This window comes from Phytophthora sojae, assembly GCF_000149755.1.
Source record: "Phytophthora sojae unplaced genomic scaffold PHYSOscaffold_7, whole genome shotgun sequence".
Classification (NCBI taxonomy): Eukaryota; Oomycota; class Peronosporomycetes; order Peronosporales; family Peronosporaceae; genus Phytophthora; species Phytophthora sojae.
In genome coordinates, this window is record NW_009258121.1 from 3,561,851 (window position 1) to 3,587,384 (window position 25,534).

Consider the following 25,534-nt stretch of genomic DNA (forward strand, 5'->3'; position numbering starts at 1 on the left):
GGAACAGGTTCATGTCCGACGCGAGTTCGACGTGGACGTTGTAGTCCTTGCCCACGAAGAAGGTGCAGCGAGTGCTGCTGACCACAAGGCGAATACCCATTTTCAGCACCTGGGCAATGGACAGGAGGTTGAACTTCATGTCCGGCACGTATAGCACATCACGTAATTCCATGAGGCGGGTAGTACCGGTAGTGTCAACCACCTCGAGGACCACATCACCAATGCCGCGGATGGCTAGTTGGTGCTTGCCACCGACCATGATGGCGCCGGCGTAGGGGCGGATCTCCTTGAACCAGGCCTCTTGGTAAGCAGCATGGCGAGTGCATCCCGAGTCAACCGTCCACGTAGGGTCATGGGGGTCAGAGCTCGTAGCCGACAGACCGATGTCCGGCATGATGACAGTCGCATAGGCGATGAGCCCCGCTTGGCGTCCTCTTGAGCTGAACTTGCGCTGGAGGTCCTGGAAGTTGACCGCGTTGCCAAAGCGATCATAGATGTCCGGACCCTAGAACCCATTCTCATTGCGAGAGGGTGGGCGCTGCCGGTCATCCGAGCGTTGGGTGCGCTGCTGCTTGGCCGGGAAGGGGTTGTGGTCATCCCTCGGCTTGCGATCGATAATGCCAAAGTTCGCCGACAGCACTGTGCCCTCCTTGACAGTACCAGTGCGCAGGTGCTTCTGCAGCACACGGCAGTCGCGGATGGCGTGATTTGGCCGTTGGCAGTTGGTGCAACCTTGAGAACGACGAGGCGGGTCGTCTCGGCCATGAGGTGTGTTCGCAATGACCTGAAGTGCCGTCTCGCTGGCCGTGGCGGGGGTCTCGGGGCTGCCATTCTCAATCACGTACTTGCGCTTGGCGTAGTCATCCAGCACTTTACGCTCAATGTTGGTCTTGAGGTCCGTGTACGGGATAAACTTCTTGCTGCCCTTCCAAATCGCAAGGTCAGGCTTCCAGGTACTAGGCATCGCATGATAGAGATAGAGTGACTTCTGTTCGTCAGTCATCACAATGCCAGTAGCTTCAGCAGCCGCCTTCAGTGCGCGCTCGAAGGTCAGGAAGAACGCCATCAGATCCGTACCCTCCTCGTACTTGATGGTCACCAAGTAGTGGTTGATGTAGTACGGGTCGCCGTGGGCAGTCGAGCCCTCATAGCGGTCACGCAGCTTTTGGTAGATCGAGTAGGCAGAAGTACAACCCTCGACGAGGAGCACGTGGGCATCATCGATTGTTGAGATCAGGAACGATCGCGTTTTGCGCTCCATTCGACGTCTTTCGTGCGTGCTCGGCTTGCGAGCTTCTTGGCCGCTCGGAGCTTCGCTCGAGCCTTCTTGGCCTGTGCGCGGAGCAGTGCTCGGCGTCTTTCCTTGTCGCGCTTGGTCTCGGTGAAGGACTTGATCACCGGGGGCGGCGGGGTGGGCTTGGCCGAGCGAGACGACTGAGGGTCAGTCGCCATCGCCTCAGAGGAGTTGCCCGACGAAGAGTCCGACGACGCGCCGGACGAGGAGCCAGGCTTTGGTTGGGACGTGCTGTCGTCGCGCTTGGCGTCATCGGCGTCCAGACCGCCGTCTGGAGACAGGGTTCCGGTGTCGGAGAGCAGGTCGTCCGACTTGGTGGGCGAGGGTGGGTGGGAAGGCTTGAGGTCTTGGTCGTCGTCGGAGTCGACGATGGACGAGTCCGAGTCACCGTCGTAGTCCTCCTGGTCGATGAAGCCTAGCAGGCCATGACCGTCGAGAGCTGCGCGGATGCGAGCGTTCCACACTGGGAAGTTGGAGCCGTTGAGGCGTGGGAAGTCTTCCCCGCTTCTCCCTATCGTTGGGCTTACAACCTGTCCAGCCATCAGCTTGAGCACTTGCGCAGGTCGAAGACGGGAGAGAAGGAAAGATGTAGACGTAGGGAAGATTGGAAAGTGAGATGTAGTCAGGTTAGCGAGAGAGCAAGAAGCAAGTCAGGCAGCGGCCTGGAGCGACGACGCGTGGCCAACCATCTAGGCCCTGCCAGATCTGGTACACTAGAATGGGTCTAGATGGGGGGTAATTACTCAAAACTTTTTACGAAGTTTGTGTACAACTGATGTGCAGGTGATATCCTTGACAGGCTTCACGCCCATCTTGGTTCCTTGGAACGGCTCTACAGATCTGTCGAACAGCGGATAGTCTCGTTCTCCACATGGCGGAGTCTGCAAGACTCATCGTGAGGCAAGGACACCTCAGAAAAATGGAGCCGCGCGAAAAGCTTGCGGCTACATACCGGTATAATACAATCTGTAGCATGTTGGTTTCGTAGTTAGTATCACGCGCGTCAGCAGCAACAATTGCAAACGGTGGCCGCGCTCTCTCTCTCAATAACGTTACGGCGGAATGTGACTTTGCATAACGTGTTTTTGCCTGTAAGCTGACCTCCTGCGATGGAAACGGCGCCGCCAAAGAGCAGACCAAAGTCGAGAGACTGCTCTGTTGCCATGCGGCGCCCTCACCCGTTCAGGACAACACCTCGCGCGCTTGTTGTCCGAACACTGCAAGGCCGCGCATCAAGTTGATGTCAGCAAACCAGTCACAGCCCCACCTGTGACGGGACACACAGCACTTCCTAACAGAGGAAGCAGGAGTATACAAACTCCAAGTGAACAGCCGTTCACGTGTCCCTGGTCTGAAGGGGACGACTTGACTTGAAAAGCGGTAGATCTAAGACTGAATGTATCTATAGGTTGGTACAGATTTGGCCTGCATACAAATCCTAAGTTCCCTATAGTTTGTGTCATACAAAATGTATCTGTTGGCTCTGAGGCCACTTGGGTCACTATCCAGGGGAGTGACCGATGTAGCCATCCCGGAATAGTGACAGGGTCACTATTCCATGTAACCCCGTTACATCCTCCCCCACTTAGATTCGATCTTATCGACCAATCAGAGCGAGGTAACGCCGGCGACTCACATTTCACTCGCAAAGTCGAAATTCATCGACAACGGCGCGAGCTCTGGCGCCTCGGCTCCCGGGCCTCACAGAGCAACTGGCGCATCGCCGAGCAAGCCGCAGGGTCTCCACGTCGACCGGAAGCATGCCTCCAAAGCGCAGTGCGCGCAGTGCGAAAGCACCTTCGAAACCGCGGGCCGTAGGGCCGAAGACCAGGGCGGCCAAGGCCAAGGACGAGTCGTCCGCGAGGCGGCCGAGGAGGCAGTGCGCTCCCGTAGCAGCACGCCGGAGGGCGGGCCTCGGTCTCGGAGTCGGAGCAAGACTCCCAAGGCCACGCCAAGTGGTGAGGGGAGCTCTCGGCCCCAGTCGGAGCAGGCCAAGCCAGCCTTCGACTGGTCGGCCAACATCAAGAACTGCACGCTGGTTGTGCATTCCGGTGAGAGCTCACCCGAGGGCAGCGACAACGCTGCCAAAGACGAAGCACTGGCGGCGAGCAGCGCGCCCAGCTCTCCGCCTTTCCCGAACGCTCCGTCCGAGAAGGAGGCCGAGGACGTCGAGTCCAGCGCCGGCGTCGGCGACAGCAAGCAGGCGGAAGAAGACGATGTCGTTATGGCCGACGCGGAGGACATGGCCGAGAAGTCGTCGAGCGACGCGGGCTCCGAGCCCAAGGCGGTGTCGCCACCCAAGCATCTGACGCTGGCACAAGGTCGTGAGCGTGCCCAAGCGTCGAAGGCGGCTGCCGCTACGAAGACCGAAGAGGCCAGGGCGAAGAAGCGTCCCGTTTCCACGTCACCTCGCGGTACCAGCTCCAAGCTGTTCAGCGACTCGGAGTCTGAGGACGAGGAGGGTGCCGTCCATGAGCCCAAGAAGCTCTCCAACGACCTCGACGAGCAGCAGGAGCAGTACCACGCTGCTCGTTCGGGGGCACACGCCAGGCAGTCGGCTGCCGCGACTGCTGTCGAGTCTTCGTCAGGCGGTAGTGCCACGTATCCGCAGGGCTACTTCCCGCCCGAGCCTGGCACTGGTGCGCCGCACCCGACTTACGACGTGACCCTCGGGTGTCTTCGTCTCGTGGCGCCGCCTTGACGACACCACCGATCTTCTCGATCTCGTGCGGAACTTGGTTACCCGCCTTGTCCTTGAGCGGAACTTGGTTACCCGCCTTGTTCTTGAGCGGAACTTCGTTACCCGCTTTGCTGGGTGGAACTATGTTACCCACCTCGCCGTGTGGACTTGGTTACCCACACCAGGAGCGCTTCCAGCGACTCCCGCATCAGTTATGGTCTGAGTGACCTCCTGTGGAACTATGTTACACACATCGGAAGCGCCTGCAGTGCCTTCCTCATCAGTTATGGTCTGAGTGACCTCGCGTGGAACTTGGTTACCCACGCCAACGCCAGCGGCGCCTTCTCCAGCAGCCCTTGCTGCCTGCGGTACTTCGTTACCCGCGTGTGGACCTACGTTACCCACCTGGTAGGTGCTGTCCGGCACCTCCACTCTTAGGCCTTGTCCGGCCCGGTCGGAGTCGTCGTCAGTCTCGACGGACCCCAAGAACTCATTAGACGCTGCTGCGCCCTGGCGGCCCTCGCGGGCACCCCAGCTACTGCCAGAGGTGGGAACATGACTCACCACAGCTCTGTCAGAGCGTGGGGGACGGCTGGCCCCGATGGCCTTGCCGCGCCAGTCGATCCAAGGCTCGTGTTTCTCCAGCCACGGCATGCCAAGGATCAAATCGTACTTGTCCATGTCTAGGACCAAGAACGGCTCCGTGCTGTCGAAGTCCTCGAACTTGACAGTGAGGTCCATGTGGACCCGAGGTACTTCTACCACCGTACCGTCGGCCAGTCTTACCGAGACCAGCCCGTTATGTTTGCTGCCTCGTAGCGCATCGGCGTACTTGTCGCGATTGCGTGCGACAGTCTGGCGGCGCGCAAAGTTTTTGGACGCCCTAGAGTCGATCAAGATTCTCAAGGGATGATCGTATCCCGGTACACTCGCGTGCACCACAAGCAGTCCACCGCTGCCCTTCTCCGCTTCGAGAGTACAGAGACTCTCAGGGGCTAAGTCCCCATGGCGTGCGCCACCCGCACGCCCCTCATGAAGACTTAGTGTTTCCCCAGTAGGGCGCCCCGCCCCTACTGGTGCCCGGCGTTCCCCTGGTCCTGGGGCGCGGCTTCTGCCAGCAACCCCTAGAGCCAGAGGGCTTCGAACAGAACTTCTTCTTCAGTCCTCCCGCGGGACAAGCACGTTTCATGTGCCCAAGCTTGCCACAGCCGTAGCAGCGAATGTCGCTCTGCTCGGCCATGCCCAGATCCATGGGAACCGGCCCGTTGATCGCTCCATTGCCGGAGTTACCATTAGGCGCACCACCAGAGGCAGGGTTGCTCTGCCATACCGTGGCGGGGGTACGAGCCTGCTTGTGGCTGTACTCCTCCTGGAGGGCGATCTGAATCGCCTCCTCCATAGTGTTTGCTTGCACACGGAACAGTTGCGTGCGGGCAGGACCGACACGCAGACCGTCCATGAACACGGTCACCTTGATGTGTTCAGGCAGGGGGTTCCCCACCAAAGAGGCAGTGAGCACTCGCATCTCCTGGATGTATTCATGCAGCTCGCACCTTCCTTGTTTGCAGGCGAGGAAGCGCGAACTCTGGTGGTACTCGTAGTTCGCCGGAAGAAACGCGGCCCGCAGCTGCTCGCACAGCTGGGACCATGATGCGAAGCATCCAGGCGTCGTCGCTTCGCGCGTATACGCCCAACTCTTAGCGCGACCACTAAGGTTGGAGAGCGCAAAGGCGACACGGAGTCGCTCGTCCGAGACGAGAGCCGCGTCCATCGCGAGCTCAACCTCTCGAACCCAGAAGTGAAGGTTTTCTCCTTCCTTCCCTTCGAAGGGGTGAACCTTCAGCCGCAGGGGCTTCGGTTGCACCGACTTCGGCGCGGCCGCAGTGGCCTGCAGCCCTTGAACGTGGGCGATGAGCCCTCGCTCGTAGGTGTCGAACGCGTTGATACGCTCAACCTGCTCAGCCGGCGTCGCCGCCGCTAAGCTACACAGGGCATCTGTCCCAAAGATGCCTGCCATCTTACGAACGGACTCGTACTGCGAGTCGTTCAGATGAGGAAACTCCGTCCGATCCATCTTGGCTCACTCGATGAGACCACAAAGGATTCAGGTAGTCCAATCTACCCGCGTAGGCGTAGGATTGACTACAAGTGCTACCAAGTGTGACGGGGCACACAGCACTTCCTAACAGAGGAAGCAGGAGTATACAAACTCCAAGTGAACAGCCGTTCACGTGTCCCTGGTCTGAAGGGGACGACTTGACTTGAAAAGCGGTAGATCTAAGACTGAATGTATTTATAGGTTGGTACAGATTTGGCCTGCATACAAATCCTAAGTTCCCTATAGTTTGTGTCATACAAAATGTATCTGTTGGCTCTGAGGCCACTTGGGTCACTATCCAGGGGAGTGACCGATGTAGCCATCCCGGAATAGTGACAGGGTCACTATTCCATGTAACCCTGGGTGAAGGGCGTGTCGTTTAGCGCCGGGATCATTTCTATCGCTCACACCACGTAAGCTGAGCGCGATGTCGCTCGCGACTTGATCCATGCGAGTTACACGCGTCATGCATTCATATAACACATTTCCTTGGCCAGGCCTTCAAAGTAAGGTTGAAAGAAATATGTTATTTGAATACTTTAATACAGGATAACGCAGTTAGGTTCATGCACACCGAACATCACCGTAGCAGCTACGGAGTAGCTCGCATTTCATGAGCTCAGTAGGTAGCACGCAGCACGATCTTGCCACACACTTTCTTCGATCCTAGCTTCTCCAGCGCCGGCAGCAGCTGGTCGAACGAGTAGACCGAGTCGATCACGGGCTTCAACGCACCCGACGACACGAAACCCGACAGCTCCTTCAGTTGCGCTGCACCATGATCTCGCCGATGCACTTGGCGCCGAACTTGGCTGCGCGCGGCTGCAGCATCGGGTTGATGGTCACGAAGCGGCCCGAGTCCTTCTTGAGCACGGTCTGGGCGTCGCGGTTCCACGCCTTGCGCTCCACGCCGCAGTCGTACACGACGTCGACCGAGTGCTCGTTTACGGCGTCGACCCAGCTCTGCTTGGACGCGTCGATGGCCTTCTCGGCGCCGAGCGACTGCACGAGCAGGAAGTCCTGGCAGCCCCTGGCCGTGGCGATCACGTGGGCCCCCATGGCGCGCGCCAACTGGATGGCAGCCATGCCCGTGGACGTGGATCCGCCGAGGATGAGCACGCGCTCGCCCGCCTGCAGGTTGGCGTGTTCGTGCAGCGCCTGGTAGCTCGTGAGCGCGGCGTACGGGATGCTGGCGGCCTCCTCGAACGTGACGTTGCTGGGCTTGAGCGCGACGAATTGCTCGTCGATGGCGACGAACTCGGCGAAGGTGCCGAAGTTGGAGTAGGGCGCCATGGCGAAGACGGCATCGCCGACCTTGAACTGGTGTGCGTTGGCGCCGGTCTCGACGACGGTGCCGGCGACATCAAAGCCCATGCCGAAGGGTTTGCCGGCGGAGGGCTGACGGCCAGTGACGGCGAGTCCGAAGTCTTGCATGATTTTCTGGTCAGCGGGGTTGAGTGCGGCGCTGTGGACCTTGATGCGTAGCTGGTTGGGCTCGAGCGGGATCAGCGGCGCGTCCTTGCGGAGGGTGAGCTCGGTTTTAGGTGCGCCATACTTCGAGTATTGGTAGGCTGTGTAGGTTGCTGACAGAGTTGAGATTTTACCTACGGGTTTGGATATAGGAGTAGCCTGAGCAATTACTGCTTCTTGGGATCTCTGGAGCACGGCCATCGTTATTGTTTGGTACTGGATGCTTGCTCGGGTGAGACTTTTGAAGAATGAAGGCTGCTGGCTGAGGCTTGACAGCTATCAATAGGCATCCGGCACTCGATATTTTTTTATGAGCAATCGACGATGCATTCTTGTCGCCGCATAGATCAAGTCTGAAACTACTCCACATGACGCCCTTCACTGCGTGCGGCACTGTCGCGGACTACGCGATCTTTGACGAGGAGCTAGTGGCTCTGAAGCCCAAGAACTTGACCTTCGACCAGGCTGCGAGCATCCCGCTCATTGGCCTCACCAGCTACCAAGCTCTGGTGGAGCACACGAAGCTCCAGAAGGGCGAGAAGGTGCTCATTCTGGGCGGCAGCAGTGCTGTCGGCATGTTTGCCATCCAGCTGGCCCACGCCATTGGAGCGCGCGTGGTCACGACTGCGAGTGCCAAGAACGCCAACTTTGTGAAGGGCCTCGGCGCTGAGCGCGTCATCAACTACCACACGCAAGTGGGCGGAAGAGCTGGAGACCCACTCGGTGGACGTGATCTACGACTGCGGCATGGAGGCGGACGCCTGGAACACGGACGCTCAGTTGATTCTCAAACAGAACGCGTTGTCTGCTGCCGCTCACGGAGCCGGTTCAGCCGGCGAAATTCGGAGCCAAGAACTGCGGCAACTTGCTGGTGTACCCGACGGCCAAGGGGCTGGATGAGATCACGGAGTACTTGGAGAAGGGCTCCATTGTCCCCGTGATTGACACTGTGTACGAGTTTGAGAAGCTCCAGCCGGCATTGACGAAGCTGAAAGGCAGGCACGCGCGCGGCAAGCTGGTGATCCAGGTGAACCCGGAGAGTCAAGGGTAAGGCAAGAGCCCAACCAAGCATGTACTGGGCGCACTTCCCAAGATCGCCGAAAAAGGCACTGAGTAATGAAAAACAAGTTGCATCTAAGTTGCATCTAAGGATGTAGTATTGTTTCAGGCAAGCTAGTACGTTGATCTACCATCTCTTTACGATCCGAAAGCTCCTTGCAGGGAATCAATTATTCATTGTACACTTTAGCTATGTAAATATGCATTAGGCTTTCGAAGCTCAGTGTGCCATGCTTAGCACGATCTTGCCACACACTTTCTTCGATCCTAGCTTCTCCAGCGCCGGCAGCAGCTGGTCGAACGAGTAGACCGAGTCGATCACGGGCTTCAACGCACCCGACGACACGAAACCCGACAGCTCCTTCAGTTGCGCGCCACTCGCGTGCACCATGATCTCGCCGATGCACTTGGCGCCGAACTTGGCTGCGCGCGGCTGCAGCATCGGGTTGATGGTCACGAAGCGGCCCGAGTCCTTCTTGAGCACGGTCTGGGCGTCGCGGTTCCACGCCTTGCGCTCCACGCCGCAGTCGTACACGACGTCGACCGAGTGCTCGTTTACGGCGTCGACCCAGCTCTGCTTGGACGCGTCGATGGCCTTCTCGGCGCCGAGCGACTGCACGAGCAGGAAGTCCTGGCAGCCCCTGGCCGTGGCGATCACGTGGGCCCCCATGGCGCGCGCCAACTGGATGGCAGCCATGCCCGTGGACGTGGATCCGCCGAGGATGAGCACGCGCTCGCCCGCCTGCAGGTTGGCGTGTTCGTGCAGCGCCTGGTAGCTCGTGAGCGCGGCGTACGGGATGCTGGCGGCCTCCTCGAACGTGACGTTGCTGGGCTTGAGCGCGACGAATTGCTCGTCGATGGCGACGAACTCGGCGAAGGTGCCGAAGTTGGAGTAGGGCGCCATGGCGAAGACGGCATCGCCGACCTTGAACTGGTGTGCGTTGGCGCCGGTCTCGACGACGGTGCCGGCGACATCAAAGCCCATGCCGAAGGGTTTGCCGGCGGAGGGCTGACGGCCAGTGACGGCGAGTCCGAAGTCTTGCATGATTTTCTGGTCAGCGGGGTTGAGTGCGGCGCTGTGGACCTTGATGCGTAGCTGGTTGGGCTCGAGCGGGATCAGCGGCGCGTCCTTGCGGAGGGTGAGCTCAGAGATTGGTTTGATGAAGCTTGTATACTGGTAGGCGCGGTATGTAACGGGAACGATGTCGAGGTAGGTAGGCTGGGATGCAGCGAGAACGGTCATGGTTGAGTTGAGATCGCTAGAGTTGTTGCAGTGACTTGTTCACCTGCCGGCGAGATGTGGAATGAGCGCTAAGCCGTAGCACGCCGCGTGCATCACGCGAGTGTGGGGGCAAATCCTGCGCGCGCGAAGGGGTTCGCCTGAGCAATCGGTATGCGGTATTTGCGCCACACGTGATCACCAAGAGGCAGCGCATGTCTATCTCTCGCATTTTAGTCGGGGATGCATCTCTTAACTCTAGGACGAGTGGCTGTGTCCCTGCTGCTCTGAGACTCAAAGTTCCCAACACCATGTATTGGGACCAAGCGGAGTGCCTCCAGTCTGAACGGCATCAAGCAAAAAGCTCATGCAATGGGCATTTCCGGATAATGGTTGAGTAACAGATTTGACAGGTAAATGTGACAAGGCCGGGGTCGCCACAAGAGACACGATCGACTACCAAAAAGATCCTGCACGAAGCAGAAAAGCAACATCCACAGAGGAATCCTAGGCGGCGGGGCGGCGCTTGTCTTCTCGTCACCACGCGCATCCTATGTGAGATCGGTGCGTGGTGTTTGAATCTCAGCCAGCGCAAAGGCGCGATAGCGTCATGTCCGCGCGCAAGGTCGAGCCTGCCTCGACGGGGCCTTCGTATGGGCTTCTGGTGCTGGCCACTCCATCCTGGAGCTAGAACCTGGAGTCTCCAGGTTCTATTAGCACTCGATGTGAAGGCGCTACCTTTCCTGCTACGAATTGATTAATGAAGCACGCTCGTACATAGTTTTGTCAAGGCGGCCTGCCCGCCGAGATCGCCGAAAACAAACCAGAAAGGCTGAGGGCAAGCTCTCTTCGTGTGAGTCAGCGGGTCGGATATTTTGCCAGCTCGGACCGCAGAACACTCTCTCGGTGTGCAATGGCAGGGTTTCACTTCTGTCAGGATTTGCTACACCCGCTCCGCCCGACGGAAATGACCACCTGACAGAAGCAGAATGCCGGCCATTTTTGACCCTGCGGTTGTGTGGTAGATACCGGTATCCATAATGATAGCACACAAAAGCTCGGTAAACTTGATGTGAATTTCGAGAATACATGCGCAACATATTCGTGTCTCTCGCAACCGCGCGTCGCAAGCGTCCTTTCGCCGGGCATGCGACCTCTCGCGGGCGGATCGTAGCCAATCAAATGTGGCGCCTCATCACCAAGCAGAAAAACTTCAGTTTGGGGGACTGTTGTCGAGGCGAAGGCAACTCGAGGATGCCCGGCAAACTATCATTGATAACTGTTGGCGGGCTCGGCATGTATGCGTGAGGAAGTCGGTATGTCGTGCAATCTACATCACAGTACAGTACATGTGCGGTGAGGCGGCACGTCGATCGTCGTAGACATCTGACGCTGAATCCACAACGGACGCAGGATCTACAACGGACGCATGGCGATCCTTGCCAGGAGTCGCCGTGCTAGCAGTCGTTCTAGAAACCAACCGGCAGGAGCTTCGCGAAGCTGCATTCAATACACTATCGCTTTTGCATTCAACAGCACAAAAGACCACAAAGTATACTTTGGTTGCGAGCAGTTCGCAATCGATAGTCAAGTAGACCAAGATGTCGTCACGCTTCAGGCTGGATAGCGACGGCGACGCGGAGATGACGGTTCCGCAGCCGGTCTACGAGTACATCGTGCCGCCAAAGCTGGTCGACTGGGACCAAGCATCGCTAGTGAAGTGGCGGAGGGCACGAGAGCAGTATGAAGAGAACGTGAGGGAGCGCTGCGAGTGGACGGGCGAAGACTACAAGGCCGTCGTCCGGAGTGTACGCAGTGCTATTCATCCTAACATGATGACGTTCCTCGCTACGTACGAGATTGGCAAGGACAAGGCGCAGATCACGGACGAGGACATCATGAGCAAGGTCAAGGAGAGGTGCGAGACCTCGAATCGCGACTACCTTGCGAATCCCTCAGCGCTTTTCGCTCAACAGCTAAAGATGGACCTGACGGTCAAGGATGTGCCTGACCGTGTGTCCAAGTATTTCCGGCAGTTCGAGAAAATCATTGCCGACAACGGCTTCCACGAGAATCTGGGCCGTGGCTCCCCGACAGACGATGACTATGTGGCACGGATGAAGCAGAGGACCAAGATTCTGGTCGATAACCTGTCGCCACCCATGCTGCGGGACGAGATCAAAAGGATGCTGGAGTTAGTCAAGTTTCGCCACATCCGCATTAACGATCAGTTACTGTACAAACTGATACTCGAGCGTGCTGAGCTGCAGCAATTATTCTACAATCGTTTCCGACAAGCTGATGCTGCGCACACAACGTCCAAATCAAGTAACCGGAAGAGCGGCAAGGCTGTGTCTGTGCCGGGGAATAATCGTCGTGAAACGGTGCAACAGAGCCCGAAGGGCAGCATCCAAGCAACGCTACACGCAGGAGGCAGCGACGTTGCACGGCCCCAACAAGGTAGTGGCCCTAAAGGACGACCGCCGCCGCGCACGGGATGCCTGCATTGTAAGGGAGAACATTGGCTGCGGGATTGCCCGGTCGCCACACCTGATGAGAAGAAAGCTGCACGGGAGGCATAGCAGTCCAAGAATTGGAAGGTGAAGAGAGCGGTCGTTGGTAAGCAGCAGAAATGTGGGGGTGGAGCAGAAGAAGGCGCATCTCCAGCAAAAGGCAGTGATGACGAGGAGTATACAGTCCTTATTAACGGAGCTGTGGAGATATCGATGTGTCCAGACACGGGAGCAGACAAGTGCATTCTCCCGGCGGATGCAGTGAACCAGGTGCGGGCGATGGGCCGCACACTTACGACTACACGCCTACTCGAACCTGAACCAGTAGAAGGAGTCGGCGGCAATGTCACATTTTGTCATGAAGCAGCGCAGATTGACGTGCAGATCCGCACGTCTGCAGGGCCAGTGAATCTCTACAAGCTCGACTGTCTGGTGGTGGAAGGTGAAAAACAATTCCTTCTGAGCCGAAAAGTGATGAAACGACTGGGCATTGACGTGAAGCGCGCGTTCGAGCAGCTCGCAAATACCAGTATTGAGCTTAATCACGATGATTTTCCTGATGAACCTGAGGTGGGTGAAACCGTGGATGCAGAGATTGAGTTTGAGTTGGATCGCATGTGTGAGGAGGTGAAGAAGGTGCTAAGTGACTCCCAGTACAAGGACTTTCGAGATGATGTAATTATGCTCAGCAGGGAGTTCAGCAGACTGTATCGGACACGGATCGGACATGATGAGCCAGCACTGGTAGAACCCCTGGTTCTCACGCTGAAGAAGGGAGAAGAGCCTGTTCGCTGCAAGCCTCGCAGATATCCTCCTGCCCAGCTTCAATTCCTCGAAGTCCACGTCGCTCAGCTGCTTGAGTTCGGGTTGGTGCGAAAAAATAATCTCAGTAAGTGGGCGTCTAATGCAGTGCCAGTGCTGAAGCCCGGTAGTAGCGGAGACTTCAGGGTGACGAACAACTACATCAAGATCAACAACAAGACAGTGCCAATTGCGGGTACCATGCGGCACTTCTCGATTATTTTGAAGTTCGTCTCGGGCGTGAAGTTCATTGCCAAGTTCGATATGTTCAAGGGATTCTGGCAGATCATGCTCGCGGAGGAGTGCCAGGAGATGTTCAGCTTTATGATGGTGTCTACACGCCACTATGTGTCCCGCAAGGAGCGACAGATTCCGCCTTACATTTCCAGAATCAGATGCAGACAGTATATAAGCCACTGCTGTACAAAGGAGCTCTCATCTGGATTGATGACATTATTGTCTACGGCCGGACGGAGGAAGAGTTTCTGGCGAACCTGAGACTGTTCTACGAGTTGACGGCCAAGCATCGCCTGAAATTGAACGCAAAGAAGAGTGTGCTGATGGCGTTTGAGGTGTCATGGTGCGCCCGGATCATCGATGGCCAAGGCATCCGGCAGGACCCGGAGCGATTGTCGGCTCTAGTGTCGTTGCCATTGCCTCAAACGGCAGCCGACCTCCAGCGTTTTCTGTGTGCGTGCAACTGGATTCGAGACAGCGTGATTGACTTTGCACGAGTCTTCGAGCCGATGCAGTCGAAGCTCAATGGAGCGCTGGTGAACCGCAGCAGAAACAAGCACTAGAGCAGTAGCCCTCACTTGGTCTGATGATGAACGAGGTGCATACTCGCAAGCGCTCCAGAGTATTGCAAACTCGGGCCAAACTCTATTTTCCCGAAGATAGGGCAACGATTTGTCTGCTGACTGACGCCAGTGACTACGGGGGGTCAATTATCCTGACCCAGGTTCGAGATTGGAGAGATGGAGTTCCAGTTGAAGAACAAGCCCATGAACTTTTGATTTGCCAAGGTGGTGTCTTTAGAGGAGCACAAGTGCACTGGTCAGTCGTCGAGAAGGAATCCTACCCCGTGGTTCGAGCGTGTATCTCATTGGATTACATCCTGGAGAGAGAAGGAGGGTTCAAAGCTTTCTGTGACCATTCTAATTTGATTCAGATTTTCTCGCCTTCAGAAGACGTCAAGAAGCACACCCGGGGCAAGTTACTCCGGTGGGCGCTGCGCATTTGCGATACACGACTGAGCATATCGACGGCGAACGGAACCTGTTGGCTGATATAGTATCGCGGTGGACACCGCAGGGACAGCCACCACAGCGCGGAATCGTTCAGGTGAAGGCAGCACGGGTGGGTAATGGGACGACACTTTCGAGGCTGCGACCACTGCAGGACGAGCAGTTCGAGTGGGCCAACATTGGAGTCGATCAAGAAGTCGCAGACCGCCGCAGATAATCCAGGTCCAGGATTTGAGCAGGACGGGAATGGTATTTGGACTGCAGGCGGTAAAATATGGCTGCCATCCAGTGATGAGGGTCTCGTTACGCGTGTGATGATTATTGCTCACTGTGGCGTACGAGCACACCGCGGAGCGGACGCTATGCTACAATTACTCAGCGTTGCAAGACTACAACAGAGCATAATCAAGTCTTCGGGGGCTGTGTGGAGTAGTTTCAGACTTGAATCCACAACGGACGCAGGATCTACAACGGACGCATGGCGATCCTTGCCAGGAGTCGCCGTGCTAGCAGTCGTTCTAGAAACCAACCGGCAGGAGCTTCGCGAAGCTGCATTCAATACACTGTCGCTTTTGCATTCAACAGCACAAAAGACCACACGTCATGGCGTACACCTGGTCGCCCACTTTCAGGCGCTTGGCCTCGCTGCCGACCTCGACCACCGTGCCGGCCGCGTCAAAGCCGATGCCGAAGGGCTGCTCGGGGGTCAGCACTTTGCCCGTGAAGGCCTCGCCTGCCACCTCCAGGAGGATGTAGTCGATGGGGTTGATGGCGGCGCTGGCCACTGATGCGCACTTGCTTGGGCCCGAGCTCCGGGCGCTTCACGGACAGGCGAAGCTTGAGCTCCTGCGCCTGCGGGCCGTAGTGGTCGTACTGGTACGCGCGGTACGTCTGCGGAACGGGCATCGGAGGATTCCTTCTTGGTCGATGCTTGTCGTCGACGCGGCAAATCGAAGACTGAGGCTAGGATCCTGAAGATCTTGTGGGATCACCTTGAAGTGCATGGCCTAAGTACGATCTAGAGCTACACATTGACGACACGAGGCAAAGCAAGACACTCGACTACTGAACGAACATCCATTATTTTCCTGTTGAAATGGCCCTCTTGTCGAGCAATCTCGTGTCTAGAGGACCCTGGGATCCCGCGCTAGTGCAGTCGACTGCGGACGGAAGTTCACCATTGCGGTAGGCAGCGGTGCCAGCGCCGAGAGCTCCGGCGTCTTGGCGTTGTTCAGCATCTTCTTCTGGCGACGACGGATGCCCACGATAGCGACGAGAGCCACCACCGCTGCAGCCACGAGACCAACCAACACGACCACACCAGTCCCCACAGGCGAGCTGGTTGAGCTCTCGGTCGAGATCTGCTGGCTTTCAGAGGACTTGGACGCGGGGATCGGCGTCGGAGTCGAGGCCAACTGTTTTGTAGGTTGAGCTTGATCTCCGGTCGACTGCTGAATGGGGTTGCTAGACGACGTCGACGTCGTGGCAGAAGGAGTGCTGGCTCCGGTCTTTGAAGGAGCCACGGTTGCATTGTACGTGGCAGCGTCTTGGTTCTGGTTCTGATTTTGTTGCTGCTGCTGCTGCGTCTGCGTTGCGCTTGACCCCGACCCTGTAGAGCTGTGCACCGTGCCATCGATGGCGCTGTATCCCTTCTCCGCAACCATAATACCTTGGTTCCAGAGGCTCTGGAACAGTTCGTTAAAGAAGACGCCAGCTCCAGGACCCTGCATGGCGTCCGACGTACGGCCCTCGCAGGTGCCATCACTGTCTCCAGGAGGCTTGGCCCAGATGAAGTAGTCGACGTTGCTGATCCCAGTGTCGCTCGTGGGCAGAGGCCCGATACCCGCGCTCTTGACATTGCACCACTCGTTCGACTCGGGGCCGCCGTGGTAGTTGCGCGACGTGTCGAAGATGCAGTGCAGGTCGATGGAGCCAACTGCCGTCTGGAAGTTGCTGCAGAGTGTCGACAACGTGCTGGTGGACTGGTAGTTGGACGTGTTGAGCGTGATGCCCTTCACCTTGGTTCCGGCACTCACCAACTGCTTCACAATGGCAGCCACCGCAGTGGAGGTGGCCGGGTACTCGAGCGTCCAGTAGCCCACGTCGAGGTAGATTTCGGCGTTGTCGTTCTTGGACAGCAGACCGATGGCAGTTTGCAGGTTGGCCAGGTACCCAGCGCCCTGGCCACAGCCCGTGGTGTCTGCTAGCAGTCCGATGGCATCGGGCTCGAGAATGTACAGCACCTTGCGGTTACCGATAGCCGACGTGAGTGTGGTGAGGAACTTCTCGTAGTCCGAGGCGGAGTGCACCGTACTGCCCACCGCCGACTCCTTCGCAGCGCAGTCCTTGTTCGGCAGGCCGTAGACCACAACGCTGATGCGCGAGTCCTCGGAGCAGCTTGACACCAGGTCGGCCGCTGTCTTCGCGTAGTCTCCGTTCTCCGTGCGGTCGGAGTACCAGGTTGCCATGCCGAACTTCTCGAGCGCCTCGATGGCGGAGGCCGAGGCCGGGTAGGCGGTTTTGGCCTTGGCGTAGGTCACCGGCGGCAAGGAGCACAAGGTGTCGGCCTGAGCAAGGCTGGCCGTACCAGCGACGGCCAGCAGGAACGAGGCCGCTACTGCAGAACGGAAGGAGCGCAGCATGCTCTCAGCGTTCTGACAAATGCTACGTTGAGTTTGCTGTGTCGTCGAACCAAATTTCGCGAGTCCGGCTTGTCATCTGGGGACTCTGCGAGGCTGGGCAAAAGCAGCAAAGGGCACAAAGAGGATCAAGAACCGCAGTGGAAGAACGCTTCCACACCATCGCGCCGACGATCCTGGCCAATCCACGGGGGCCGGACAATGACCCGGGCCTCGCTGTGTCTCCAGCTGGGCCCAGCAGCGAGTGGTCTTCGCCATTTCGAACGGAACGACAGGACGCGCTTGCCTTCAATGCGGTGGCGTTGGTGCTGCCACCTCAATCATTCTCGCTTTTGGCCGCGCGGCCTAAACGAGTTCACTTCACGTTTTCACCCACTCAATAATGTGTAGTGGTCCGACCCGGAAGGAAGTGACCAAGGACATTTCATTGAGGTCTCGTCTCGCCGCACCACGCTCCATGGAGAGCCCAGCCCGGATTCGGTGCTTGATGTGAAGCCAGGAAGTCAGTCACAGTGCAGCACCATGCAACGACAACGGAACTCATGACACAAGAGCGGAAAGTAAGAACATGCATTGGAGTGCTGTCTAACCTCGCGGGCCGCCCTAATCCAATGCGTCGATTCAAAACTCTCCTCTCGAATCGGAGGGAGAAACTACTACTTGAGAGAGAAGCTAGCCTTATCCACTGGGGCTAGGAAAGACGAACAAACCTCATACACAGAGAGAGACTGAGGCATAACCGGCGCCTTACAGGATCGTGCTGCCGCCCGCGGGCGTGCGCTTGATCTCAATGTGGATGTTGTTGTCGTTGTCGCCAGGGGTCGACAGAGCGGCGTCGGCCTCGCGGGACTTCTTGATGTGCGAGGCAGCGACACCGACCGCGGCCACGGCCACAACGGCGGCCACGGCGATCACGCCGACCGAGGTAGAGAGGCCGCCGCCGGTGTTGCTGTCGCCCGACTTGGTGTTGGCCTGCTGGGCGGTCTGGTCAATGTTGTCGCTGCCCGAGGACTGCTTGGTCGAGGAGGACTCGCCCTTGGACGAAGAGCTCTCGACGTCCGTCGACGTAGTGGGAGCGGGGGTGGGAGCAGGGGCCTCCGTCGCCTTCGAGGCGGAGTTAGTCTTCGAAGCAGAGCCCTCCTCATCCGTAGGGGTGGTAGCAGCGGGGGTGATGGCAGGGGTCTCCTGCGACATCGAGGCCGAGCTCTCCTTCGAAGCGGAGGTTTCCACGTCGGTCGACGTGGTAGCAGCCGGAGTCGCTTCGGGCGTCGAAGTGGTGGCGGCGGGTGCGTTCGTCTCCTCCGAGGGGAAGTTGGGGTTGCAGTCAGATGTGTGGTCGCCCTGCTCGACGGTGGGGGTCGTGGCAGCCGGTGTCGAGACAGGAGCCTCGGTGACCGGGACCGAAGGGGTGTACGACGAGCTAGAGCCCTCCTCAGCGGTAGGCGTGGTCGGGGCCGGCGTTACCACGGGGCCCTTGGTGGCCGACGGGGTGTACGTCGAGCCCGAGCCCTCCTCGGCCGTAGGCGTGGTCGGAGCGGGCGTCACCTCCTGCTCAATCTCAGGCGTGGTCGGGGCCGGCGTCTCGTGCGAGCCCTCCTCAGCGGTAGGCGTCGTGGGGGCAGGCGTCACCACGGGGCCCTTAGTGGCCGTAGGCGTGTACGTCGAGCTCGAGCCCTCCTCGGCCGTAGGCGTGGTTGGAGCGGGCGTCACCTCCTGCTCGATCTCAGGCGTGGTCGGGGCCGGCGTCACGACGGGGCCCTTAGTGGCAGGGATCGAGTCGTGCGAGCCCTCCTCGGCCGTGGGGTTCGTCGCGGCGGGGGTGGCCGCAGGCGCCTGCGTGACCACGGGGCCCTTGGTCGCCGTCGTGGTGGTGTACGAGTCGTCCTGCTGGCCGCCCGTGGCCGGCGTGAAGGAGCCGCCCTGCTTCAGGGCCAGCGCTTCGTTGGAGAGTACGGCCACCAGCACGGCCGTGCAGACTGCGAGCTTGCGGAACATCTTTGCTGTCGGGGTCTTTTTCGAGTCTGCCGCCGGAGCCGGAGCAGGAGGAGCCCGCAGCTCCGATCAGCTCCCCAGCGTGGCCTGTAGGGGTGGGTTGGGTAGAAGTGCGAGTCTCTCTTGGCGCACTATGGACCTTCTTTCGAGGGGCTCGGCCGCCACAACGCCACGACCGTCGCTGTTCGTAATTGACATGTGGTCGACCTCAACAACATCCCGAGCTCTGCACGGCGTGCAGTGCACGCTGCAGCAAGCGAGGCTCGCTCGGGTGGAACTGGCGCCAACGCCAGCGTTACGACGACCGTGCTGGGTGCGCACGTGCGCTCGCCGGTGGCACTGACAAGCGAGGGACCTTCCTCCCGGCGTCCTACAGGCTGCAGCACGACTGCGTTGTGCGTTGTCCTGCGCTGCTCGCCCAGCGTAACACAGCGCGGGACGTTTTCTCGCTCCGGACCCACCGCGATGCCCTGGCTCGCTCGGGCATTTCGCAGGCAAAAAACTGGCGTGCCCGCGGCAAATCTCTGTCTGGACGAGCTCGCGATGGTCAAATCTGCGGTGAAGCAAATGTAGCCATTCCACCGAGAGCATTCTGCTGAGCAGGTCACCATGACAGTCACGTGTGTTGTGTGAGCTTTACCTGTACTGACACAGTTCTCGACGCAGTTGAGGCATTGGTACAGTACATGTAAATGCTGCCACCAATGTTGTAGGTACTGTAGAATATAGTGTAACTTTCGGAAAAGTAAGACAATCGAATGGTAAAGTTGCTAGGTACTTACCGGTACGTGGATACGTAGATACCTTTTTTACAGTCCAGCAGTAAAGGCTGTCTTATCGCAGCTCTGGTGTCTTCTCACGACGCGTTTACATGCCCATAAGCATGATCGTGGTGAGCACAACCATGGTGGTAAACCAGGGTGATGCAGGTGCAGTGTTGCCAGACGACTCGGCGTCTGGGTCGTAGATGGTAGCCATCTGCTGCTGGTTGACAAAGTAGCCCTGGTTCCAGAGCTTGATGAAGTGGTCATTAAAGAACTCTCCAGCCGGCGGGCCCTGCATGGCGTCCGCTGACTGGTCAACGCAGGTGCCATCGCTGTCACCTGGAGGCTTCACGTACACGAGGTAGTCAATGTTGTCCAAGTCCGTAACATTCGTGGGTGGCGCCCCGATGCCAGCTTTCCGCACGTTGCACCATTCGGTACTTGACGCGTTCGCAAACTCTTGGAAGTTGCGGGATGTGTCGATGACGCAGTGAATGTCGGTGGACCCCACTGCAGTCTGGAAATTCGTACACAACTCGGCGATCTGCGTGGTGGAGCGGTAGTTGGACGTGTTGAGCGCAATGCCCTTGACGCGGCCGGCCTGCGTGAGTTCCTTGACAATCTGAGCCACGATATCCGCCGTATCCGATCTCTCCAGGGTCCAGAAGCCAACGTCCAGATAGATTTCAGCGTTCGGGTTTTCCGACAGCCGCGCGATCGCCATGGTCAGGTTGCTCTGATACCCGTACTCCACCGCGCAGCCTTTGTTGGCGAGGAGACCCACAGCGTCCGGCTCCAACACGTAGAGGACCTTGCGGTCTCCGACAATCGCTGTCAGATTAGTGATGAACTCTTCGTAGCCCGCTCCCGTCTTCACCGTGCCGTTGCCATTGGAGTACCCAGCGTCGCAGTCCTTGTTGGGGAGTCCGTATACCACCACGCTCAGCCTCGACGACTCCGGGCACGAGGCAACGAGGTTCAACGCAGTCTGCGTCGCGTTGCCATTGACGTCGCGGTCCGAGTACCAGGTCGCAATGCCCATGCTCTCAAGCTGATCAAGCGCGAAGGCAGAGTCCGGGTGTGCTAGCTTGGCGGCTGCGTACGTCACGGGAGGCAGTGAGCACAGCGTATCCGCCGCGCGGGCTACACCGCCGAGCAAGCCCAGCACGATCAGGAAAAGCGGGAGCAGCGGTGTCATGTGGGCTCGTTGGTCCTCGACGCTTCTGCTTCAGTACTGGGCGCTGTCCAATTGAGACGGAGTTGGTGATGACGGCGAAAGCATCGAGGCCGTTCAAGGCCTGGGCGCTGACACCCTCTATGAAACGTGATTGATGTGTAGCCATGTCCCGAGCTTGTCAACTCGTCAAAACCGATCTTTTTGCTGCTCGAGATGCTCAAAGCTGAAGCTGAAGGTTTCAGAACACATCACGGCGTCCACAGCGACGAGTTACTCGAAGCGTCGCTGCTTCATTGATGAAGGCGGCTGGTGGCTCTGTCAAGGTTGCAGCCACAGCGCCTACTTTCAGACAAGGGCCTGAGTGCGCGAGGTGTCGTTGGGGTTCGCGGCGGCAGGATTCGTAGCTCAGCCGCGCTGTATCCGCCACTTTATCACTGCACTGCCCGAAGGACAGGTCCGGTCATCTCTGTTGAGGAATACACGTTATCGCACGCTGTAGTGGCTCGACCTATGGTAGCTCTGCCGTTGGTGAGACGACTGTGCCAGCATAGTGCACGAGCAGCTTGGCTACGATTTTTGACATCATTTCTACCGTAAAAATACATCGTAGTCGTCAATCTTTGCCATGTTAGCTCGTGCAAAACCTCCTAAGAAGGCCTAAGTTTGCTTAATCCTTCTTGATCTCGTGCTCCATGCTGAAAGTTTGGAAACGCTGCAGACCCGATTCATCGTTTTGGAGCCAAATGTTTGTTTTGTAGGTTGATTTTCCCGATACGACTTAGGGGCTATTCAACTTTGAATTGCCTGAATAGCTTCGGTTCATTTCTTCGATGCCAGCTTGACGTGGTCCTGAAACACTCTAAAAAAACTATGCAAGTAGTAAATGTACATGTAGTTGCATCACGATTCCGTTCGCATAGCTTAGAGCTGCCGCGCTGCAGTGCTCTAACCGCTGCTTACCCGCTCACGCACATTCTGGCGCATCCGTTACCTGGATAGGGCCTTGAAAACTTCGTTGACCGTCTCCAGTGTTCACCAGAATGAGTCCGCGACATCCGTCCGCGACTGTGCGTTGCACAGTATTTCGCAGCAGGTTCAGTCGCACCACTATGATTCATTTCTAGCCCCCGCTTGCAGCGCAGGTGCAGCGGTCCGCTGCACCAGCACGATCGAAAACTCGCCAGCACGGCCCAATAGATGCGATAGGGAAACAGGGGGATGCTGGCAGCTTCCATAGAACTACACGGCACAGCTCAGCTAGGCAAGACTTCTGCCGGACTACGAGATAAGATACAACAGCTAGGTGATCATTGTGCTGTCGGTTGGATAGGACTAGATGCTGTGGTGATGTGGACGCTGCAAGTTCTCAGCCCGCTGAAGAGCGAAGAAGATAAGAAGTGCCACGCCGGTCGATGTTGAAGCTTCAATCGTATATTTGTGTGGACCACATCGCCACATTATCTTCAACTAGCGTTGTGCATGAACTTGTCAAGCCCACCGAAGTGCGATGCTCGGCGCGCTGCGGCGAGCGGCCCCTGTCCGCGGCTGGTTCTTCTCGGGTAGCTGTGGGGCGGCTGCATTCGCCCTGGCGCCAGTGACCGTTTGCCGCGCGCAGCCGAGGGATGGCACCCAACCTAGTGCAATTACAGCTATCTGCGACCGTTTGCCGGGCGCAGCCGATGCCTGCGGGCCTCGTCTCCTCCTTCTCCAGCAACACTCAGACGCTATGTGGATTTTATGGCCTTGGGCTCCGTGAAGGAAGCACTGCCTAATTGATTGCAGCAGAGTAGCATTGCCGTTCTTACCGACGACTTACGCTCTTTGCGCCTTTGTCTTCGTCACTGCACTGCAGAAAGAAAGTAAGCAGGAGACGGATTGGCCTCTGCAGCGGCAAGTCCTCGTCTTCCTGGCGATGGCGCTATGCTGCGTAATTAGCGCGCTACGCGCCGCGAGGGGTGGTACGGCCGTCAAACGAGCCGAGCCGCGCCGCTTCGCCGGACGACCGGCGCGCGATCTGCAGCCATGTTGCCGCGACTACTATAACGGACAATAACGCCTTCAAAACAATTCCCACCAAAAAATTGCGCCCGCAGAGAAACGAGCTCCGCGACTGATGGCTCGGTCCTCGCGCGATCTCGACGCCCTCTTGTCGAATGTTCCGCTGTCTTCCTTATCCGCCGCCGTGACCATCAGCTGCCAGACGCTCTCCGAGAACGCTCCGGCGCGCTGGCCGTCGCGCAATGCTTGGAGAGCCCGTGGAGGCTGCGGCCAGCTGGGCGCCATTTGACACCGGAGCGGAGCCCAAGCAGCGGTGCTGCGTGTCAGTGCTGGCCAGCCGATGGACAGCGACAGCAGTCGAACGATAGAGCTAATCTAAAGTCACCAGCGTTGACACGCTGCGTCGACGTCTGCCAACGTGCCAGCACGGCCTCTGCCGATACTGCAGCCACACGCCGCCGCCGTCTGGCTCGCGTTGATTTCAGTCCGTGAGAGAGCTTGCAGTTCCCCCGCCGCCGCCGCCGCCACCGCCACCTGCTTTTTCAGGCAAAGCCTAGCGAGAATTTTGCACTCCTGCGCTTTGCTCTGATTTGGCCTGCAAGAAACCGCTCGACAGCCGTTTTATGCCATTTTGTACAATATTTCTCGACTTTTGCTGCTGCGCCTCCGCTCTGCTCACTATCCAACTCGCCGCGCAGCGCACACTCGGATCGCCTCGTCATTTTTCAGCACGCGAACCTCCACGACTTGATGCCCGGCCAGTTCGTTGACGTGGTCGCCGTCGCCGTCGCGTCCCCCACGACGCTTGCGCCCAGCCTCAAACACCTGGACGAGCCGCTGGCCGTGCCCGTGCCCGTCGCCGTGCGCGAGTCCCGCTCGCAGTCGCTGTCCACTCTGCCGCGCCGCGCCTCCACGGCCAGTGTGCTCACGGTAGACAACAACCAGTCCGACACCTTCACGGAGGAGGAGCTGGAGTTCCAGCGGCAACAGCGCGTCCGACACTCGCGCCGCGCACTCAGCTCGGGCACCGGCGGCTCGCTCAGTCTGCTGCAGCAGGAACTCGGCTACCCGCGGCGCGCGCGAGTCACGGCAGACGCACACCGACACCGACGTGGCTCCCTATTGGAAACAGCCCTGGAGAACTCAATGGCCAAGAAGAGAGTACACAGCAACAGCCACGACAGCCGCGAGCTGCACCGCAGTAGCAGCGGGAACTCAGATAGCGTGAGCAGCCCCAGCGACCTCCTGAGAACGCGGTCGGTGCCCGAGCCCGAAGCGGAGAGTCAGATCCAGCAGCTTCACTACCATGGCCGCAGCTGGACGTTCAACTCGGCCACATGCTCACCACGGAGTGATGCTGCCGGCTTGGTATCAGAAGACAAGCGCGCGCAGGATGAGGACGAGGAGGAAGAAAACTTTATGAACTACCGCAGCGCTTCCGTCACGGGTTACAGTCGCGACACCGACGGCGTCGTCTACTACGAGGTGATCGTGCGCTCTACTGCTCACGGCCCCTTGTCGGCATACAAGGTGAGACGGCGCTACTCCGAGTTTAGGGACTTGCACGCTGCATTGAGCAAGGTCATGCCGGTATCTCACAGAAGGCTGGCATCTGTCACGGCCATGACCAGTATTAGTGACGACAACAGCAACAACAACGAGGAGGAGGACTCGCGCTTCTCCGTGTCAGAGCACAGTGGAACCAGCGAGCCGACTCTACCGCCTCTACCTGATAAGGGCGGTGTGTGGAGCTACCTTCAGTTCGACAGCATTCCTCTACTCGAGCGCCGATCGAAGTACTTCAACGCCATGCTGGTGGCTGCACAACGACACCCTGCGGCCCGAGCAAGTCGGCTGCTGAATGACTTCGTCGGTACTCCGCCTGACCTCGTGTCCCTGCACTCGAGCGTTGAGAACAGCTACGTGAGCCTGAACCGGTTTGCGGCCCCCAAGCTGAGCTTCGACATCGAGATCCAGGAGAGGAAGGAGAAAGCCAAGAGCATCCGGCGTCGCCGCAGCTCCATCAAGAACCAGAGCTTCACCGGATCGATCGACGCCAGCTTCAACAGCCCGCGCTCCTCGCAGTAGAGGGGACCAACCACTCCGCTCCGCCGACAGGCGAGATGTTCACCTTGCAGACACACACAACACAACACATCATCACCGCGCAGCACCTCGGAGCCGTTTTGGATTTTTATCTCAAGTCTGCCGCTGCCGTTGCGGCAGATCTGTTCCTACTCGTATTTCTTATTCGTTCCTACTAGTCCTGTAGATTGTCAACAAAAAATATAACGAGCGTCTGACGTGGATATGCGTCTTGGTTCGTCTGCCTCCGCGACATGGGAGCGTTACGACACTAGCATTGCATTGCAGGAAGGTCGGCAATGGGTAACGCTGCATACTGCGGATCTGCAAACACGAACAAGTGCTTCCTCATCGCATTCAACGGCATTTTTCGTGACTGAAGCGCTCCTCGGAATCGGTTCGGCTCTGTATTTGGTGGTCTATTAATCAAGAAGCGAGGGTGTCGATGTCGCTGACCAAAGCTGCGCTCGCCTTGCCTCGGCTCGCCAGGAAAGGCCC

General features: G+C 58.3%; 13 protein-coding genes across 13 annotated transcripts; 6 read left to right on the top strand and 7 right to left on the bottom strand.

Moving 5' to 3' along the window:
• Positions 1-505: 505 nt before the first annotated feature.
• PHYSODRAFT_517962 (hypothetical protein) lies at positions 506-1,836 on the bottom strand (the record flags this gene model as incomplete). Its single annotated transcript, XM_009534622.1, is given in 2 exon segments — positions 506-1,255; positions 1,267-1,836. 2 exon segments carry the CDS (start codon positions 1,834-1,836, stop codon positions 506-508), a joined length of 1,320 nt encoding a protein of 439 aa, XP_009532917.1.
• Positions 1,837-2,762: 926 nt separating this feature from the next.
• Positions 2,763-3,995, top strand: PHYSODRAFT_248895 (hypothetical protein; the record flags this gene model as incomplete). Its single annotated transcript, XM_009534623.1, has 2 exons — positions 2,763-2,816; positions 2,907-3,995. The coding sequence occupies 2 exons, from the start codon at positions 2,763-2,765 to the stop codon at positions 3,993-3,995; spliced, it is 1,143 nt and encodes a 380-aa protein (XP_009532918.1).
• A 2,712-nt stretch (positions 3,996-6,707) lies between these two features.
• Positions 6,708-7,756, bottom strand: PHYSODRAFT_361575 (hypothetical protein). Its single transcript, XM_009534624.1, has one exon. It carries the CDS (start codon positions 7,741-7,743, stop codon positions 6,835-6,837), a length of 909 nt encoding a protein of 302 aa, XP_009532919.1. The 5' UTR covers positions 7,744-7,756; the 3' UTR covers positions 6,708-6,834.
• A 154-nt stretch (positions 7,757-7,910) lies between these two features.
• On the top strand, positions 7,911-8,593 carry PHYSODRAFT_304175 (hypothetical protein; the record flags this gene model as incomplete). Its single annotated transcript, XM_009534625.1, has 2 exons — positions 7,911-8,237; positions 8,366-8,593. The coding sequence occupies 2 exons, from the start codon at positions 7,911-7,913 to the stop codon at positions 8,591-8,593; spliced, it is 555 nt and encodes a 184-aa protein (XP_009532920.1).
• An 80-nt stretch (positions 8,594-8,673) lies between these two features.
• On the bottom strand, positions 8,674-9,844 carry PHYSODRAFT_361576 (hypothetical protein; the record flags this gene model as incomplete). The annotated part of the gene is made up of 1 exon (XM_009534626.1): positions 8,674-9,844. One exon carries the CDS (start codon positions 9,842-9,844, stop codon positions 8,822-8,824), a length of 1,023 nt encoding a protein of 340 aa, XP_009532921.1. The 3' UTR covers positions 8,674-8,821.
• A 1,619-nt stretch (positions 9,845-11,463) lies between these two features.
• Positions 11,464-12,120, top strand: PHYSODRAFT_464955 (hypothetical protein; the record flags this gene model as incomplete). Its single annotated transcript, XM_009534627.1, has 3 exons — positions 11,464-11,511; positions 11,563-11,928; positions 11,998-12,120. Coding segments are annotated over 3 exons (537 nt in total), but the record flags the coding sequence as incomplete, so codon positions are not given.
• A 126-nt stretch (positions 12,121-12,246) lies between these two features.
• PHYSODRAFT_412316 (hypothetical protein) lies at positions 12,247-12,855 on the top strand (the record flags this gene model as incomplete). Its single annotated transcript, XM_009534628.1, has 2 exons — positions 12,247-12,360; positions 12,406-12,855. Coding segments are annotated over 2 exons (564 nt in total), but the record flags the coding sequence as incomplete, so codon positions are not given.
• A 1,273-nt stretch (positions 12,856-14,128) lies between these two features.
• PHYSODRAFT_410384 (hypothetical protein) lies at positions 14,129-14,410 on the top strand (the record flags this gene model as incomplete). The annotated part of the gene is made up of 1 exon (XM_009534629.1): positions 14,129-14,410. A coding segment is annotated over one exon (282 nt), but the record flags the coding sequence as incomplete, so codon positions are not given.
• Positions 14,411-14,460: 50 nt separating this feature from the next.
• Positions 14,461-15,287, bottom strand: PHYSODRAFT_347440 (hypothetical protein; the record flags this gene model as incomplete). Its single annotated transcript, XM_009534630.1, has 3 exons — positions 14,461-14,899; positions 14,977-15,121; positions 15,177-15,287. The coding sequence occupies 3 exons, from the start codon at positions 15,285-15,287 to the stop codon at positions 14,847-14,849; spliced, it is 309 nt and encodes a 102-aa protein (XP_009532925.1). The 3' UTR covers positions 14,461-14,846.
• Positions 15,288-15,508: 221 nt separating this feature from the next.
• PHYSODRAFT_466522 (hypothetical protein) lies at positions 15,509-16,996 on the bottom strand (the record flags this gene model as incomplete). The annotated part of the gene is made up of 2 exons (XM_009534631.1): positions 15,509-15,829; positions 15,905-16,996. Coding segments are annotated over 2 exons (1,413 nt in total), but the record flags the coding sequence as incomplete, so codon positions are not given.
• A 771-nt stretch (positions 16,997-17,767) lies between these two features.
• On the bottom strand, positions 17,768-19,015 carry PHYSODRAFT_337011 (hypothetical protein; the record flags this gene model as incomplete). The annotated part of the gene is made up of 1 exon (XM_009534632.1): positions 17,768-19,015. The coding sequence occupies one exon, from the start codon at positions 19,013-19,015 to the stop codon at positions 17,768-17,770; it is 1,248 nt and encodes a 415-aa protein (XP_009532927.1).
• An 864-nt stretch (positions 19,016-19,879) lies between these two features.
• Positions 19,880-20,974, bottom strand: PHYSODRAFT_304178 (glycoside hydrolase family 6 protein; the record flags this gene model as incomplete). The annotated part of the gene is made up of 1 exon (XM_009534633.1): positions 19,880-20,974. The coding sequence occupies one exon, from the start codon at positions 20,972-20,974 to the stop codon at positions 19,880-19,882; it is 1,095 nt and encodes a 364-aa protein (XP_009532928.1).
• A 3,737-nt stretch (positions 20,975-24,711) lies between these two features.
• Positions 24,712-25,261, top strand: PHYSODRAFT_286999 (hypothetical protein). The gene has a single exon (XM_009534634.1). It carries the CDS (start codon positions 24,761-24,763, stop codon positions 25,037-25,039), a length of 279 nt encoding a protein of 92 aa, XP_009532929.1. The 5' UTR covers positions 24,712-24,760; the 3' UTR covers positions 25,040-25,261.
• The last annotated feature ends 273 nt before the right edge of the window (positions 25,262-25,534 follow it).

Excerpts from the sequence above, each read along its gene's own strand:
- PHYSODRAFT_361575 (XM_009534624.1), bottom strand. The coding sequence starts at position 7,743 with ATGGCCGTGCTCCAGAGATCCCAAGAAGCAGTAATTGCTCAGGCTACT.
- PHYSODRAFT_286999 (XM_009534634.1), top strand. The coding sequence starts at position 24,761 with ATGCTGGTGGCTGCACAACGACACCCTGCGGCCCGAGCAAGTCGGCTG.